The 18479-nt window shown below is 34.4% G+C and overlaps 1 protein-coding gene across 2 annotated transcripts in view; it reads left to right on the top strand.

Moving 5' to 3' along the window:
• The window catches only part of Nsun3 (NOP2/Sun RNA methyltransferase 3), a 56589-nt gene extending 42056 nt beyond the window's left edge, over positions 1-14533 (top strand). For both annotated transcript variants that reach the window (XM_026405272.2, XM_026405273.2), the window contains one exon: positions 11942-14533. In XM_026405272.2, coding sequence (XP_026261057.1) covers positions 11942-12221 — 280 coding nt within the window. In that variant the 3' untranslated portion in view covers positions 12222-14533. The remainder of the gene's footprint in view (positions 1-11941) is intronic.
• Positions 14534-18479: the final 3946 nt, after the last annotated feature.

Consider the following 18479-nt stretch of genomic DNA (forward strand, 5'->3'; position numbering starts at 1 on the left):
TAGTTTTTGTGACCTTGCTCATTTCTTGCTGACTAAGGAACTTCTACATTTTATATTCTACTAAAGTAACCTGGCATGTGGTACCAACTTTGATATTAGTTATTTTTCTTCTAATATAACAGAGAAAAAGAGATTTAAAATAATAGCGACTTAAATAAATAAAAGCAAGCATATGTAGTCTTCCTAGGGTTGTCCTCATAATCAGTAAATTTCCACACTCTACAAGCATCAGGGTCACATAGTTCACCTCACAGTCCAGTGTAGCTATTTCAGTTTTTGCTGTTTAATTCACATTACAACTAGTAGGAATGTGGGGAAAAGCATCACTCACATAATTTCCACATCTCATGGATCAGACTAAGATATATGAATATTTTATCACAAAGCAATTTAAGAAACTGGCCTTAGGTATATAACCAATTAAAAATTCCATCACTACCTAAGGAAGTTAGAACAGATATTGAAGAATAATCAGCAGTGTCTGCCACAAATTGGAATAAACAAGAGAACATCTATTAGCAAGAAAACCAATTTGAAAGATTTTACAATAATCAAGAATTAGATCACAGAGTCTTAACTAGTGAATGGGAGGGGAATAGTGATGCAGTCAGTTTTGAAAGACATTTTCAGTGGAGAAAAAAATAGAATTTGGGCCAGGTGCAGTGTCGCACATCTGTAATCCCTGGGGCTCGGGAGGCGAACATAGGCTGAGACTGGAGGATTGCAAATTCAGAGCCAGCCTTGGCAGTTTAGAGAGGCACTAAGCAACTCACTGAGACCCTGTCTCTAATAAAATACAAAATAGGACTAGGGATGTGGCTCAGTGGTCAAGTGCCACAGAGTTCAATTACCCACCCACCCCTCCCCCCCCAAAAAATAAGAATTTGGTGATTGGTTCTGAAGTGGGAAGGAGAAAATGATGTATGTATAGACTGTAAAGCTACATTGCCTGAATTTGAATCCTGATTTGGATACCTCTTAAGTGATTCTATACAATTTACTTAATTCTCTTGCCTTAATTTTCTTGTCTACAAACTGAAAAGAATAATTTATATCTCAGAAATTAATTTAAGAATTGAATGAGATGACACATAAAACACCTGTCAAGGTAAACTAAGAATAAAAGTTGTAGAGAGGACTGATACTTAAAAGAGGAAGAAGAGGGTTGTTTATAACAAGGCTGAATGGGAACTTCAGAGAAGCAGATGAATGAAGTAAGAGTAGAGTCAGAAAGCTAATGTAGGAGAAAGTTTCATGAGGTTGAGGACGAATGGCAGAAACAAACAATATGGTAAGATGGAGACTAATAATAAGTCTTTTATTATAGACTGGGTCTGCACTTATCAGTAAGCTTCTGAGGAAGATTAATATTTCCATCAACATTTTATAGTTATGGAAACAAAATATGGTTAAATGAATTACCAAATCATGGAATTTGGAATAATTATTAACAACAATTACCAAATTACTCCAATCTACTTGGAATTTTAATAAAGCAAATCATGGAATTTGGAATAATTATTAACAACAATTACCAAATTACTCCAATCTACTTGGAATTTTAATAAAGGGCTACTTTTGAGTTTCTAACTATTGAATTGATTACTTAAAATTCTTCAAAACTATCATTTAGATGTCAGTCTGTTATAAACAGGCACAAATTATGCCTTAGCATAGGACATTTGCTTTAATTTACCTCATTATAATGCTTTGTGGCAGCACTTTATTGGTGGGAATTTTATGCTTTATAAAAAGACAGGTAACCAGGATTTCAGGTCATTGCTTCAGACCTATTAATTTTCTTTACGTTAAAAGAGCCAGCAAGTATGTAGTGATTCTTTACCTTCAATGAGTATTTGGGGCAATTTGGATGATAAAATATATGCATGCAGCTTCCTAGGTCTTATTGTCCCAGATTTCATACTTATTTTAGCAGTTATAACGTTTGCTTCAGGGCAAATAGCAGTGGTAAAGCTTGTAGTCCTTTTTCTGGTATTAGATTAGGGTGGCAAGGCAGTCTTCATGCTACATAAATTAGCTGTATAACTTCCAGCAAATCAAGAGTTTGTGACCCTTAGTCTGATAAATTGGCTCACACTATTTACCTTGTACATTTAACCTCATAAGGTTTTAATAAGAATATATGTGAAGTACTCCTTAAGAACAAATAAAAATAAGGTAGTGGTATTAATTAGGCTGGTCACATTTCCTTCACTCAGTTAACATAGGAATCACTGTCTCTTCATTCCTGGGCCAAATCCCCATCCCCTTTCATTCAGAAGCATTCTATTGTATTCTAAACAGAGTAAGATCTCCACATGGGGGGACAGGGTTGTGGCTCAGTGGTAGAGTGCTTGCCTAGCATGCATGAGGCACTGGGTTCAATCCCTGGCACCACATTAAAACAAAAAAACAAAAAAAACAAAAAACCAGGGTACAAAATAAATTCTGAGTCTGTAATTAAAAAAAAAAAAAAGGCAAAGATCTCCTCATGGAAGAGTATGTACAGTGTATCCAGTGTCCTCTGGAGGGAAGAATTTCACCTTTTTGGTTTTGGACTTGGCTTAACCACCATTTGAACACCAAGATAAAAAGATAAAAATAGTACTGGTAGTTTTCATACATTTTTTATGTTACTAATATTAACACTTTAACACTATTTTTTTCAGTGTAAGTTTCAAGTTACCTTCTAAAATAGCCTTTTATAGGATCTCTGAAATACTAATTGAATATTAGATGGTTAAAATGAACCAACTGCAGGATTGAACTTCTATGCTTATTTTACATTTTTATTAATACAATCTTACTTTTTTTAAAAAAATATGTTTTTTAAAAAAATGTTCAAGTGACTAAGATGGGGGGAAAAGCTTGCTAATGCTATTAAAGAAATCCTTAAGTCTTTCTCATTTGATTTCTTCCCTTTTTCCATATATATATATCCAGCAGTATGGTACTGTGCCCTTGATACTGTAATGACAATAGAAGGATATGAATAAAGATGAGGAGTAAGTATATTAATAATAGTATTATTTAACTATAATTTTAAGTTTTCACAAGGACAGACATCTATGATTCCTTTACTTGTGCACCAGAAATTGTAGGCAAGACAGGGACTGTAGCTTCAAATATGTTACAAGGTTGATGTAAAAAGCAGTTGTTTATCTCCAGATAAGTCATGAGGAATTAATCAATGGGGGGTCCACTTTCTGCTTTGATCAAAAGATGGCACTGTTGCTATGCTAATAGTTCTTTGCCCTACAGTTGAGGTTTAGTACTTTTTCAATGCAGAAAACAGTTAAATTTAGTGATCTAATTAACACTGACCCTCCCAACATAATGCCAAATTTTCTAATCAAGCACCAGAAGAATAGATCAGAAAAGGGGGAATTAATAGTTTTTAAATGTGTTGGGTAGCTTTAATAGCTATTTATAAAAACAACATTTTTAAAGACTCAAGAGATTTACCATAGGTAAAATAGGACATCTGTATCGCCTTTTAAATTTTGGTTCAATTTTGAATTATGCTCCCTTTGGAACTTTGACAGCTGTCAGGGTTCCAAGACATTTTAGTTCATCTGTTTGTTTTGCTTCAGCTTTTCAAGGTCATTGAACTAACACTGTCATTAAAATAATACTCTCTTCCTTCTAAGGTATTAAATTCAAGCAGTTGTTTTTCTTTATTCCCCTATTCACTGTAGATCAGTTGTTCTATGGACTAGTCTGGAAATGTAAAGATGGTCTTTCTTCTTGTGCTGAGAAACAAGCACATTCTCACCTTGTTCCTAAGCCAGTATTTTAAATGGTTCTTAGAAATTGATTCTCTGGCTTTAAGTAGATCTTTCAAAGATGGAACATTTCATTAAAAAGCAAAGCATTTAATTTGGGGAAAGATAAGATAAATACCTTGAAAACTGGCTTTACTGTTGAAACACAAAATGGGTTTGTTTTGTCCCTGTTTTAGTTTTCAGTGGTGGGAATTTATTCCAGGGCCTCATGAATGCTAGGGAAGCAAGTGCTCTACCTCTGAACTAATAACTCCAGCCCTTTCTGGTATTTTAAAAAGTTAACATTTATATAGTTTGCTTATAAAAAGTAATTAAATAAAGCATTCATTGAACAATTACATGGCTAATTTTACTTGCAGATGTATTACAGAAGTGACTTTATGCAACTCTGTAGTAAAACTCATTTGAATCTAAACCAGAAGTCTAAAATAGTGTTCAAAACCTTCGAGGCCAGATTTTTTCAGTTATATAGCCCCCTTACTTCATTAGGGTCTAGAGCAACACCCTACAATCAAACCTATTAATACTTTTCCAGCAAAACCTGTGAATAGTTATATGACAAGGCAAATGAATCTACCATAAACTTTAAAACAAACAAAAAAATTGTGGATTTGAATGCTTTTTGGATTTCATAGAGATATATAAGAGGTACTAGATCTGAGGTAGACCTGAAGCATCATTCAAAGTATACTTTGTGAACTTCCCAAAAATCTATTAAGGATTCTCTATTTCCAAATAAGGAAAATTTAACATTATATTTGGGGGAGGAGGGCAACTGGAGATTGAACTCAGGGGCACTTGATCACTGAGCCACATACACAGCCCTATTTTGTGTTTTATTTAGAGACAGGTTCTCACTAAGTTGTTTAGCACCTCACTTTTGCGGAGGCTGGCTTTAAACTCACAATTCTCTTGTCTCAGCCTCCTGAGCCATTGGGATTACAGGTATGCACCACTGTGCCTAGCCTTAACATTATATTCTATTTAATGGTTTCCTTTGTAGGAATATGCTTTGGTTTTGTTGTTGTTATTGTTATTGTTGTTGTTGTTAGCTGCTTTGTTAACTAGATGGTCCAAATACAAAATGCATTTCAGCTTAATTCCAAAATATAATGAAAACAACCAAAGATTTGGTGAAAGGTATATAACCCATCAAGCAGCTGGGTATCTGGATGATATTCTGTGACTAGAATGCTATCATTCTTTCTCTGTTAGTTGTACTTGGTGTTAAAAGCATTTCGCACTATACTGTATACTATATTCTTAATCAAAATCAGCTTTGTTTACTACAGCAGTGTTATGAGATAGAATCTTATATTTTAAGTAGGGGTTGGACCTGATCAGCACTTGTGTGGGAGGCTTCTGCGGAGAACATATATATTTTATATATATATAAATAGTTTATATATTTATAAACTATCAAGCAAAGCTTGGGGAAGCACTTTTAAAGAAAACAGAATTGCCACACAATATTATCACCCACAACCTGCATGGGGATAGAATAGGTAACCCCTGGAGGTACGGATCAGCTGGAATTAAAAAGCAATATCAGGAAATAAAGCAAAAGACACAGAAAATATTTTTTGAAGCTGGGGAATGATGGATGGAAGAGACCTAATGGGTCTGATCCTAACAAAGGGAAAAAGCCCCCTAATGTTTTATTTATAGTGAAACGCCAAAGGAATTTATTTGTGACAAGGGTTCTTGAAGGTAAATAAGAAGCCAGAAGCCATGGGAAAGTTGGCCTGGTTGTGGACTGATCACTTTTATGGTAATTCTTCCTCCTCCAGGCAGTTGGCGCCACAAGGCTAGTTGGGCCACTGGTGTCTCTCTACCTCCACAAAGTTATGTTTGAGCCTAGGACTGTCTGAGCCAGTAAATTCTGGGGTTTCATAGAATTCTCTTTGAGCAGGACCTCTGCCAAAGCAAGGAAGCAGTCTTGAGATCTGTGAGATTACAAAGGCCTACCTCTGCTTTAGACATGGCTCAGACACACCCACAGTTCATTTGCAGATTTCAACACAATTTAACATCTGTATTACTTCCCTTTACTATGTGTATAGGGAACTTCCTTTAGTATTGCTTCTGCAAGCTTTGCTCTATCATTGCATATATAAAATCTTCAGATATATTCCAGGATAATGTTTACCAGTTCTTATTAGGGATTTCAAAATGAAGACTAGTAATTGGAATTTAGAGTATTAGGTTAGCAACCTACCTCTTCTGATCAAACAGTACTTTTGCTTCTGCTACAGTTAGTCATGAGATCCTTTCCTAACTTCTGCTTTTAAGTATGATTAGGAAGTTCCTGTTATCAAGATTAGAAAATTCCAATAATTCAGCTGCTGTTTACTTGTGAATAATGTCAGTCTTCATACAACTTGTTTTTTTTTTTTGTAATCTCATGGAATATGATTAGTGGGTATGGCAAATGATATCATGATTTCAGGATCTTGTTAAACCATGAAACTTGAGAAAAAGCAAAGAGGATGCTGGTCATTTGGAGAAGGTTAGTAGAGGTACTAATATACCAAAATGGGTGTTGCTTAGTTAGTTGTTTCCTCTTATTGAAAAAGAAAACAATAACTCCATAGCTTATAAATTTATACAAGATAGCGAACCCCTTTGCCTTCCACCAGACCCCAAACTAGCATATTTTTTTTTCTTCTCCTGCTTTGTCTTTTTATGTGGTAATATCACTGCTTTGCCAGAATTTATTATTCAAATCTTTTTTTATTTCTAAATGCCTTTCCCCTCTCCAGAATTTTAAGTTTCTTAGTTGGTTTGTTAAGATCTACTAATTAGTGTCTTTATTTTGCATTGACTGAATCGTTTTTTCTCCCTAAACAACTAGACATCCCTCTAACTGCCCTACAATAGTCCTTTGTTGATAATTTGGATGATGCTTATTATAATGCTTATTCATTTCTTGTTTATGATTTTGCTGCATGTGTAAATTGGTAAATTGTGGTGAAAGCCAATGATTTGTTCTCCTGGCAGGATCCTGCATATTTAGGTAGTTGTATTTTAGGAGTGTGTTTTCATTTAGTATATTATAAAACACATCTTTTAATTTTTATTGGAAACAAAGAACAGATCTTTAAATCATTGAACTGATAATTATTAAATATTCTAGCCTTAAATTAAGTTTCTGTTGTCATTTTTGTATTAAAAGTGAGGAAACTACTGTGTGTGTTGATAAATTCTAATTCTAAAGATAGTTTTATACTTTCTGCAAAACTGGTGGTGGACCTCAATATGGATTTGTTCAATTCATGAGAAAAATACAGACGATAATTCTTGGTAGAAGAAGCTTAGCTATGAACCCTGGAATTGAGTTTTTCCAGTTGTCTGCTATTCTTGATCTTTAAATACAAACGTATAGTACTTCTGAAATCCATAACTTATTAGATGCAAAAAGATAAAACAGTATTTAAACAACAACCAGCTATAATAAATAGCAACAATCATTTGATAGGAATTACTATCATTTTACCTTAGGATTTTGAAATTAGCACAATTTGTTTAAAAAAAGGGGGGGAAAGAAAAGAAAGCCTTTGTATTTCTACACATAATTTTGTTGCTTAGAAATTAATGTGAGCAGTTAAGTTATACCAACCTAATTTTAGAAAGATAAATTATGAATGTTGGAATGAAAACAAAGCAGAAGAATCAGCCAACACTGGCAACATTATAGAAATTAATTTAAATTTGCATCAAGCCAGGAACATATTGTTTGTAAATGATGAAGCTTTTATGTACTTCTATGCAACTTTAATGAGAAGAAAAAAAATCATACTTACTTGATTAAGCACTGGCTTTGCTAACCATGGAACTAAGACCAAAATAAATCCTTTTAATGGTAGTTTAAAGATACCTGCCTTCAAATAAAATATAGATCTCTTGTACAGCAGAGTAAAATTTTTTAAAAAATCTTAGACCCATTGCTGTTAGTCAGTAGAAAATATTCAAAATGAGTATATTTGTAACTAACACAATTTTAGCAAAGTCCACATATGCCTTACTGTAATACAAACAAAAAAGTAGCCATCACCAGGTGTATTTTTGTTTCCTGTTGCTGATGTAACAAATACCACACATTTAGTGGCTTAAAAATGCAAATTTATTGCCTTTACACTTCTAGAGTTCAGAATTTTAAAATGGGTATTTGTGGACTAAAATCCAGGTGCTTTCAGAGCTTAATTCCTCCTGGAAGTTCTAGGAAAGAATCCCTTTGGGGAAGGGGGGTGGTTGTTTTGTTTGTTTGCTTTTAGAAATAGCTCATATACCTTCACTCTTTCTCTTTGGCCAGAAATCTTGTAGTTCCATCCTTAACTTACATCATCACATCTCTTTTGAACCCTTCTCTCTCTCATTTATAAGAACCTTTGTGATTACATTGGGTCCACTCAGATAATCCAGAGTAATCTCCCCAACATAGGATTCCTCATTTAGTCATATCTACAAATGCCTTCTTTCATGTAACATGACATTTTTATAGGTTCTGGGATTGGGGTTTGACATATTTACAAATTCAGATGATTATGATGTGGACATTATTCTTACTACAGGGTGTTATCTTATTGAGAGTTCACATCCTTAACATATAAATAAGAGCCTTTTTTGTTTCCATGAACTATATTTAGAGGATAGTAAGAAATAAGAAGATACATATTAAAATTTATTTTTAGAGACCAACAACAAACACTGAAAGGTAAGCTTTCCATGGCAGTACCTCCCACATATTTTAATCAATAAGTGAATACATAGAAATTCTGGATACCATAAAATTTTGATTATATGAAACCTTAGGGAATATGTTCTTCAGAGAGGTTATCCCTAACAGTCAAAATTACAACAAAATAAAATAACTGACCTCTCTGGGGAAAGGCTGATATTTATCCTACTGTCAGATCTCCCCTTCCATTTTTATTATTATAGAAATAAATCCCATGGGTAAAAATATAAAGATATAAATGAACATCTGGTTAAAGAGAATTTTTCCCTGCCACTCCTATAGTCTTACTACTCAAAAACAACTAATTATTAATGATCTTAATTTTATTCTTTAGATCATGCTAAATCTGTAAATAACATGTTTATCCTTTATCAACTGTAGATGTTGACTGCAGACCTCTTGCTAGGAATTATTTTACATATACCACCCTGTATTGTGTGTTCTCATGCTATAATCCATTTCTCCCTCAGTCAGCTCTATATACTTAGAACTACATTTCTAGTTCTATCGTAGTGGAAAGTTTATCTTTAGTACACTTGAACCTTTATTCTCTGTTTTAAAACAATAGAGGCAATGTCTTTTGGCTTCTGTTTTCGTAAAGTAAGAATATTTACATGCCCCCCCTTCCATATTTCTCTACCTTGCACTTTCCAGTACCTTAGGGTGTTACTTTTATTTTCATGTTGTCAACATTGCTAGTATTCTTTCTGTGACTTTATAATCTGTATTAAATTATGAGTATCATTCTATAGAGTTACTCTAAATATGGTATATGTTGTCTAATTCTACAAACTGTTCACTATAGGATGGAGTAATGTCTTCAAACTGTTTCCTTCTCTATTCATTTAATATTATAATTGGAGTACCACTGAAAGGAGAATTTTTCTAGAACCAAATTAGATGAGAAAATCAGTCAGATTTGTGTACCAAATCTTCGATTTTTTATATTCTCAGTCATTTCATCTGTTTTCTTATGCTCCTCTCCTTTCTTTCTAGAAAACTCTGTTCCTTCCGGTCTGGAGTAGTTGCCTTCCAGCCCTCTCACACAGCTCTCTTTTAGATATTTCATTTCCTTCGTTTCTATCCTATGTTGGGTTCTTTTTTTTTTTTTTTCTGGATCACATTCCTCCTCTTTCCTGATTTACCTCCTCATTTTGCTGTAGGTAAGATTTCTGAGTTAGCAGATATCCTTGTATTCTTCATATTTATTTGATGAGTTGGCTGCAAATGGAATTCACTTTGAATTGCTTTTTCTCTGGATTTGAAACGTACTCTTCCACTGATACCAATCTTATTCCTGGACCCCTAAATGATCCATTTTAATGGGCATCCATTTTTCTTCCAGAAGCATTTAATATCCTCTTTTTATTCTTGAAGTTTTGAAATGTAAGAATGATATATCATAAATGTGATTGCTTTTTATTCATTACATAGTTAAAGTTTTTTCAGTATTCCACGGGACCCTCTCTTCACTCTGATCTTATCTCACACCACTTCCTAGCTCATCTTGCCCCAGCCACAGATGGCTTCCTCTTTTCATAACCATATTTCAGGTTCTTTTTATTCCTTATTTCTCTGGTGTACAGTGGTCTTCCCTTTTGATATCTGCTTGATCCACTCCCTTACCTCCCAGGTCTTTGTTCAAATGTCACATTCTGAAGGGACACCCTATCTGACTGTCCTCTTTAAAATTGCAATCCCCTCACTATCCAGGCACCCCTAATCCTTTTATCCTGCTCTAATTGTTTACATAATGCCTATTGCTCAATTGCATACTAAATAAAATATAAGATACATATATTTTTGTGTTTGTATATTTATGTGTGAATAAACTTTGTATAAAGTTTGCTTTTATTGCCTTAATGAAGTACTACATTGAGTGACTTAAACAATCACAGTTCTGTAGGCTAGAAGTTTAGACAAAGGTGTTAGCAGAATTAGTTTGAGTTCTTCCTCCATAGCTTCTAGATAGCTTCTTTTCCCTGTGTTTCTACATTTTTCCTCTTGTAACTCTGTATCCAAATTTCCTTTTCTTGTAAAAACACCAGACATATTTGAGTAGAGCCCACCTTAATAACTTGACTTTAACTTAATTAGCTCTGTACAGAACCTGTCTCCAAATACAGTCAAATTCTCAGGTAGAGGGTGTTAGGAATTCAGCCACCTAACATTGTTATATTGTCTCCCTGACATAATCACCAGAACATAACCTTCATGAAGGTAAGTCTATTTTTGTTGTTGTTGAAGTTGTTCTATTTTATTCATTCATCCATACATATTTGACATCCTAGAGCAAAAGCAGCATATAATTGATGCTCAATAAATAATAATGTCCCAGCCTCTTGATAAGTTCTTTCAATCTGAAGAGTTATTTCCTCCTTTTTTTATCTCTGAGAAATTCTCTTATAATTTCATGAACTTTACACCCTTACCCCATATTTCTTATATTGTCTTTCTGGTTCTGTCAGTTTGAATTTGTGACCTACTTGATTGATCCTCTCTATTTTCAGTCTGTTTTTCTTCTAATGGAGCATTTCAACCTTGACTTCCCAATACTTCCACAGAATATTCTCTATTTTAGAAAACATGCATTTAATTTCCAAGGTCTGTCGTCTTGGTCTTTTCTCGTGGCATTCTGTTTTTATTTAATAGGTGCTATACATTTATTGATCTTTCTATATATATTAGGTCTTATTTCTCTTTTGTCCCCTGAATTTTCTGCTTCTTCCTAGGTAACATTTTGTGGTTGTTGTTCTTGTGCTTGCATTCTTTCTTTTACTCATTGGTAAGCATTTCTCATCCTTAATTATCTGGAAACCCTTGGTTATACATTTTTATTTTGTAACAAAACACTGAAAGTATTAGAGGCTTATTTTAATGATGGGACCTTTTTCCTGCTGATAGGCTTTATAGTGAGTTGGCTATTACTCTAGAGGCTCCTTCAAAGTAGAATAAATACATAGTTCTTTGGTTTGGGAGTCAGTACCCCCCAGAGGCTGCCTTAGGTTTTTCCAGATAGTTTATTTCATTTTATGAGATTAAAAACTCTCCAACTTTTTGCTTGATTGCCCGTCTTTGAATATATGGAGTTTGAAATCAATGATTTTTTTATGTACACTTTCAATTAATATCTGTTTTTACTTTTACTTCCATCTACTCAAAGATAAATCAATTTTTCCATGCTTTACCCCTTTCTTCCTACCCCTAAAAGAACAAAACCACCAACTAGTCAATATACTCCTTTGTCCTTTCCATTTTGTTTGATCTGCTTGCCATTTCAAAGAAGCAGACATATTGCTAGAAAACATCTCAAGTTATTACATTCTGAGTCAGAGTATGGTTAGTTCCAAGTATATAATCTTCCCCTAGTTTCCTTTCAATATACCTAACCTGTCTTCTCATTTTTCTTTGCGTGTAGGTCTGCAATTAAAGCCTTACGTCCTGGAGGGGTACTTGTGTACTCGACATGCACACTTTCCAAGGCAGAAAATCAAGATGTGATCAATGAAACTTTAAATTCCTACAGTAACGTCATGCCTGTGGACATTAGGGAAATAGCAAGGACTTGCTCCCAAGACTTCACATTTGCTCCCACTGGCCAGGAATGTGGACTTTTGGTGATCCCAGATAAAGGCAAAGCCTGGGGCCCAATGTATGTAGCCAAATTAAAAAAATCATGGAGTACAGGAAAACGGTGACATGAATTTTGTAAACAATTTTGATGTATAATTATGTTTATGTTTCCACGCTCTCCACATGCAAATATTTAAATGATGATATAACAATTTTCCTTTGGTCTCTTTGGAATCCTATTTATTTAATATTTTAGCATTTAGAATCTAGCCTTGAGAATTTTTCAGGTGTATTTTCTTTTCCTAGAAATATATCTGTAGGAACAATTTAAGGAGATGAAGATGGTGTTTATTCTCTATAATAAATCTGCTGTCTTCTACTTGGCATTTTATAATTAAATTAGAATACATAGTTTTATGTATAAAATGTTTAGAACTACATTCTACCCATGATTTTGGTGCTTTGGACCTTTAAAAATGCATATTTGCCAGCATTCTTACTGTTTCCTCCTTATGAAATGTACAGATTCTTTTTTTCTAAGAACTGATTGGTATTCTGAGACTAACTTCTTAAGCAGTACAATTTCGAGTTCTGAAAAAATAGGTTTCTTATTTGCAAAGTTGTTTTCTGTTAAGGACTATCTTCTGTTTACTACAAAGGTCAGTGACTCAATTGACACCAGCTTTAGCCCTCCCTTCCTTTTTTTTTTGTATTCACAAATACAAATTGAAAGGGTAAATTATGTTGAAAGGCCTTTAGGACAGCAGATTCACATGCACACGTTTGACTTTCGACATTCAGCTTCTAGAATAATGGAGTCTATCCAGCAGGCTATAAAGCAAGTACTTGAAACAAAACCAGGATGATTAATAACTGCAATAACTGAACTATATTTGGAGAGTTTTGTTACATAATTGCAGTCATAATGAGCACTACAGAATCTGATTATCTTACAGTTCCAATCTGGAGGGGCTTTTTATTTCACTCTGTTATAAAATGTTATAGGAGAAAATGATGTCACATATTAATGCACGAGAGGGAGATGCCTAATGAGAGTGGATTGTACTATTACCAAAACCCAATACCATTTACTAAGTGGCTCTCTCTGTTTACATATATCCTGGGAATATTGTGTATGTTTCTTTTTGTGTACTTAAGATTTTAACTTCAATTTTTGCATCATGTGTTTTCTCCAAAAATTACTTCAACGAGTCCAAACATATTTTATTAATTATTAAGAAAAAGTATGAAGCATACTTCTTTTTTTTAACAGAGAGAGAGAGAGAGAGAGAGAGAATTTTTTTTAATATTTATTTTTTAGTTTTCAACGGACACAACATCTTTGTATGGGGTGCTGAGGATTGAACCCAGGCCGCACACATGCCAGGCGAGCGCGCTACTGCTTGAGCCACATCCCCAGCCAAATGAAGCATACTTCTAAAGATATCTGTTTGGAAATTAGGTTTTTTTTTAAAAAAAAAGAAAAAACTTTGTGGTTGTAGAAATATGAAATTCTGCTGAAGCGGAATACTCTTGTATTGTTCATTGTATTCTATATATTTAAACTAGAGACTATCTGCTCACTACCTACTTTTTATTTTGTAAGCATATGTAGGCAGATTTAAAGAACTGGGAATTCCTATGAGGACTTTTTCTGTATCTTCATTTTATTAACACCTTTTAAAAAATCTAACCAATGTGTTTATAAAATAAAACTAGGTCTCTGAGACCCAGTTAAGTACATTGAATCAGTACCAAAGACTAATGATAATGGAAAAGTTTTTGTGCTTCTTTTGTTTTGTATTATTTTGTTTGTGCCTTTTTTTTTTTTCTATTTTAAATCCTGTCTTAAGATCCTATAGATTTCGGTGCTGGGGTTGTAGCTCAGCAGTAGAGCACTCGCCTAGCATATGTTAGGCCTTGGGTTTGATCCTCAGCACCACAGAAAAATAAATAAATTAAATAAAGGTATTGTGTCCAACTACACCTAAAAAATTTTAAATACAAAAAAAAAAAAGATCCTATGGGTTTAAAAAGTGCATTTCTTTTGTATAGTTTAATTACAAAGTAAATTTTCACAGTACACTTTGTTGAATATCGTTATTTTCCTAGTATAATGCCATGAAAGTTAATTTGAATACTTGATGTGACATTGGATTAGACTCTCCCATGATTACTTTAAAATGTATCTGTATATTTATACACTACATAAATATATATTGCTTTATTTATAATAATGAAACAGCATTTATTGAGCATTGGTTGATTAAATTCTTTATATATATTGTCTTTTTTGGTCTTTAAAACTCCAATAGTGAGTGTTTTGTCCCCACTTTTGTAAATGAGAAAACTAAAGCTCAGTGCTGTTTGTATTTTGCCAAAGTTATGCTGGTAAGAAAAGAGTAGAGCCAAGGCTGGGTGTGGTGGAAGTTTGGGAGGCTGAGGCAATAGGAACATGAGTTCAAAACCAGATTCATGAATTCATCGAGACCCTGTCTCTAAATAAAATATAAAAAATGGCTGAGGATGTGCCTCAATGGTTAAGTGTCCCTGGGTTCAATATCTGTACAAAAAAATAAAAAGAATAGAGCCATATTAAAACACTTTCTGTTGCCCAGCCCCTCCTCCCAGCGCTGTGCTATCTCCTAGAATATGGAATATAGCAAATTTCAGTGTTATCACTTGGCTTTACAAGGATTCCCCATTGTTCAGTTTTCTATTTTTATACAATTACCCATTCCCATGACATTATATGACTTATCAATACTTGCGGGAAAAACCTACCATTGAAATATCTCAGGGTATGTTCTTAAGAAGAGTATCTTGTGATAGTAATACCCAGAAATTTCCCATGGGGATATTTTATGCCCTCCTTTTCTTTGCAGATACCAAATTGAAGAATGGAAATTTGGAGCAACCTTTCAATGTCAGTTGAAAAGCCAGGAGTAACTGATGTACCTTCTCTGGCTTTAAGTTACTTTCAAAATAGTTTTAAAAGTTTAGGTTATTTACCAACATGTTAAGTTCTTTCTTCCCTTAGTGCACTAAACAGCCACTAGTTTCAGAAATAGATAGGAATAAATATAATGCATTCAAATGTTTTGTACTAAATTTTTGAAGGATCAGATGTTATCTGTGGATTGGAATCCAGATGGCCTGTAGTTCTTTATCCTATTATCTGTATCCATGTAGGTTTATATTTAAGGTTACATATTACTTCCTTAGTATTGTGAAAAATATCTTTCATACAGAGTAAGTAGATAGAAAATAATAGCTACCAGAATACTTCCTCCATAACTGAATAATCACAAATCTAATGGATCCTTATAGAAAATCTGCATAGACTAACATAACACATCTGGAATAAAAAGAAAATTAGAACCAATAGCAACAATTTTGTTTGATGCCAAGAAGTCCTTTGATGCAATTGAATGGTACTACTTGCATTACGTGTTTAGGTAATTTGACTTTGGGGACAAATAGAGCAAATAGCACAATTTATTTTCAATCCATTTATATGGTTCAGATCAATAGTTTACAGATTAATCTCCCTTTGTCTGCCTTATTGCTACACTGCGTGGGGGAAGTAAGCATGAAGCCCATTACTGTTGGAGCTATAATCTCACCCAGATCCCATGGGCATCTGAGGAGTATTCAGATGAAAGTTCACAAGTTAACTAATGTATGATGATAATTTACTACTTGTGCTGAAAGCTCTAGTAGCATCTGTCCTGAAAACATTAAAAGTAATGTCAGAATTTGGAGTGGCTTTAGGCTGCAAAGTCAGTAGGAGAAAATCAGAAATACTATATTAACAAAAGAGTTTCTATTAATGTTACTTATTATGTGACATAATAAATTTTAAACTCAAAGAGAATTGATTTGGGATTCTCATTGGGGAATTATTAAACAAGAGAGTAAACAAAACATTTAAAAGTTGACCTATAATTCAGTGCCAAGGCTTTTAAAAAATAAGTTTTTCTAAATTTGAGGAGGAAAAAAGCTTGATAGATAATAAAACTGTTTTAAAATTTAATTTTCTAACTCATATTAACTCCATACCTCTCTTTTTACAAATGAAGATAATAATTTTCCTAGTCATGTGAGGCCATATAGTCTGGGTGAAACCCTGCAAAAGCATGTGCCACCTTAGGGAAAGAACTGTTTGCTTCATTGGAAATTATTTAATGGTATATATCATGACTCAATTAAGCTTGCTATGGCTTGTCAAAAGGAATTTTCCACTGCATATTGTTATGGAAGAGCTTATTACATATAAATAACTGCTACCTAGCAGAATCAACAGAGACTAAAATTGTTCTATTGAGAAAGACCTCAGTGTACAACTTTGCCCTAGATTTTAAAAACAAGTGGGAATAAAATTGCAGATAATAATAAGAATGGAGAAAGTTCAGAGGTCTTAGCAATGGTAAAAGAGAAACAGAAGAAATTAATTTATATGAGCTTAAGATCATTAAATTATCAAAGAGAGTCTTATTCATCCAAACAAGGCATTAACAATCTTTCCAAATGGTACACCTTTTCCTGTCTGGTATTACAATAATCATTGGGGGAAGGGCAAAGAAGAATGAAAGGACTGATTTGGGCTGATCCAGGAGTTGATGTTCCTAGGCAAGATTTTCTGTGGGCTTGTAACTTCTAATTCTCAAGAAGAGGAAAGTGGGGCTGGATGTGGTGGAGACAACTAGCTCTGATGCCCCCTGAAAATGGCTCTGTTTGCTATCTTCAGCCATGAGTAACTAGTATAACTAGCTATATCACATTTTATGTGACAGACATTCCTTTTGGATTGATCATACAAAAGTTAAGTCCAAGATATAGCAAATGTGTTTAATAATAGATGCACAAATCTAACTACCCATGTTCTTTAATAAAAGATTGCTTTGTCAACAAGACAATGGCACATAACTGCAGGTCATCCATTCTGCTCTGAAGGCTGAGGTTGGGAGGATCACTTGAGCCCAGGAGGTTGTGACCAGCCTGGGCAACACAGTAAGACCTGATCTCAAGATAGGTGATAGATAGATAGAAAGATAGATAGATCCATGATCTCAATATAGATGATAGATAGATAGACTCATACAAACACATACACACATATATTTATATGTCATCTTTTTTCTTAGTCATATTTTGCTTAGTCATCTTTTTCATAAATCCTAGGAACAGCTAATATGTGTTATGTCCTCCATATGAAGCCTGTGATGTGTTATTTTGAGCCACCTGGTTAACCTGGCTTGTACAGTTAACTCAGTAGGTTCCTTTTCCATCCCGTGGTATTGAGTTGGCAAAATCAATTTTATGTAATTTTAATAAAGGTGATTATTGAAATAGGAGAAGTTCAAGTGAGATATAGGAGTTTGTTATTTGGTCCGTCAAGTTGACCAAATTTTCAGGAGCAAGTAACACTAAGGGCAGTAAGGCATGGAGAGTTGTAATGCACTACTATAACAGTGGTCCTCTTTACCTTTTGAATATAGCTCTGAGGCTTATTTTTAAAAAGGGACTTGATTTCCTTTTCCTCTTCTCCCTTTCCCCCTCTCTCTAACCTGGGGGCGGGGAATAAGGTTTCCTGGAGTTATCTGTGCTGCACAGGAAGGAGATGTCTGCCAGGGGATCTAGGAAGTGAATATCTCCCAAATTAACAAGTGAATCCTAACACACCATCTGGGCACCCTGGGACCCTCTGTCAGGGCACACCTGGAATGTTGTCTTTGAATAGCTCCTTTAAAATCCCCCTATTTCTCCTGATGGGCAGAATCACAGCCTCTGGGACAGGAGTCCCTGTGTTTCTCCTTTGCTAGCAAATCAATAATTTTTTTCTCCTTTTTTTAAAACCATGTCCTCATTATTAAGTTGGTATTAATTGGCTTTGGGGACAAGAACCAAGCTTTTGGTTACAGTGAGCACATTACAACTCCCAGTGAAGTTTAGGTGCTAAACTATCTGTTCATATTCCTGCATTCACTGCTGTCTACCTCATCTTCTCCACAGAAGTTCTGCTCCCCTGCGCGCTGAATTTAACATCTCTGTGGAAATCCAAGCCAACATTCTACCTTCCTGGTTCTTTGATTGTATCTCCTTCAGTAGCTTTTTTCTCTGTTAGATCACACTCCTGGGCATTCCTGAGAACCTGCCATATCTTGAACCATACTCTGCATGGACCTTTGTGTAAGATCACATGGACTATTAAATTTTCTTTTCCACTCATCTTCGTACCTGTTGCTTCACATCTCACAATCTGTGCTTTCTATTATTGCTGCCCAGGTGCTCTTCCTACAACAAAATCCTATTTTATCTTTAGCCTGCTGTTGTAGCTTTGATCTGTCCCCCAAAGGCCTATGTGCTAAAGACTTGGTCAC

Source organism: Urocitellus parryii, chromosome 2, assembly GCF_045843805.1.
Source record: "Urocitellus parryii isolate mUroPar1 chromosome 2, mUroPar1.hap1, whole genome shotgun sequence".
NCBI lineage: Eukaryota > Metazoa > Chordata > Mammalia > Rodentia > Sciuridae > Urocitellus > Urocitellus parryii.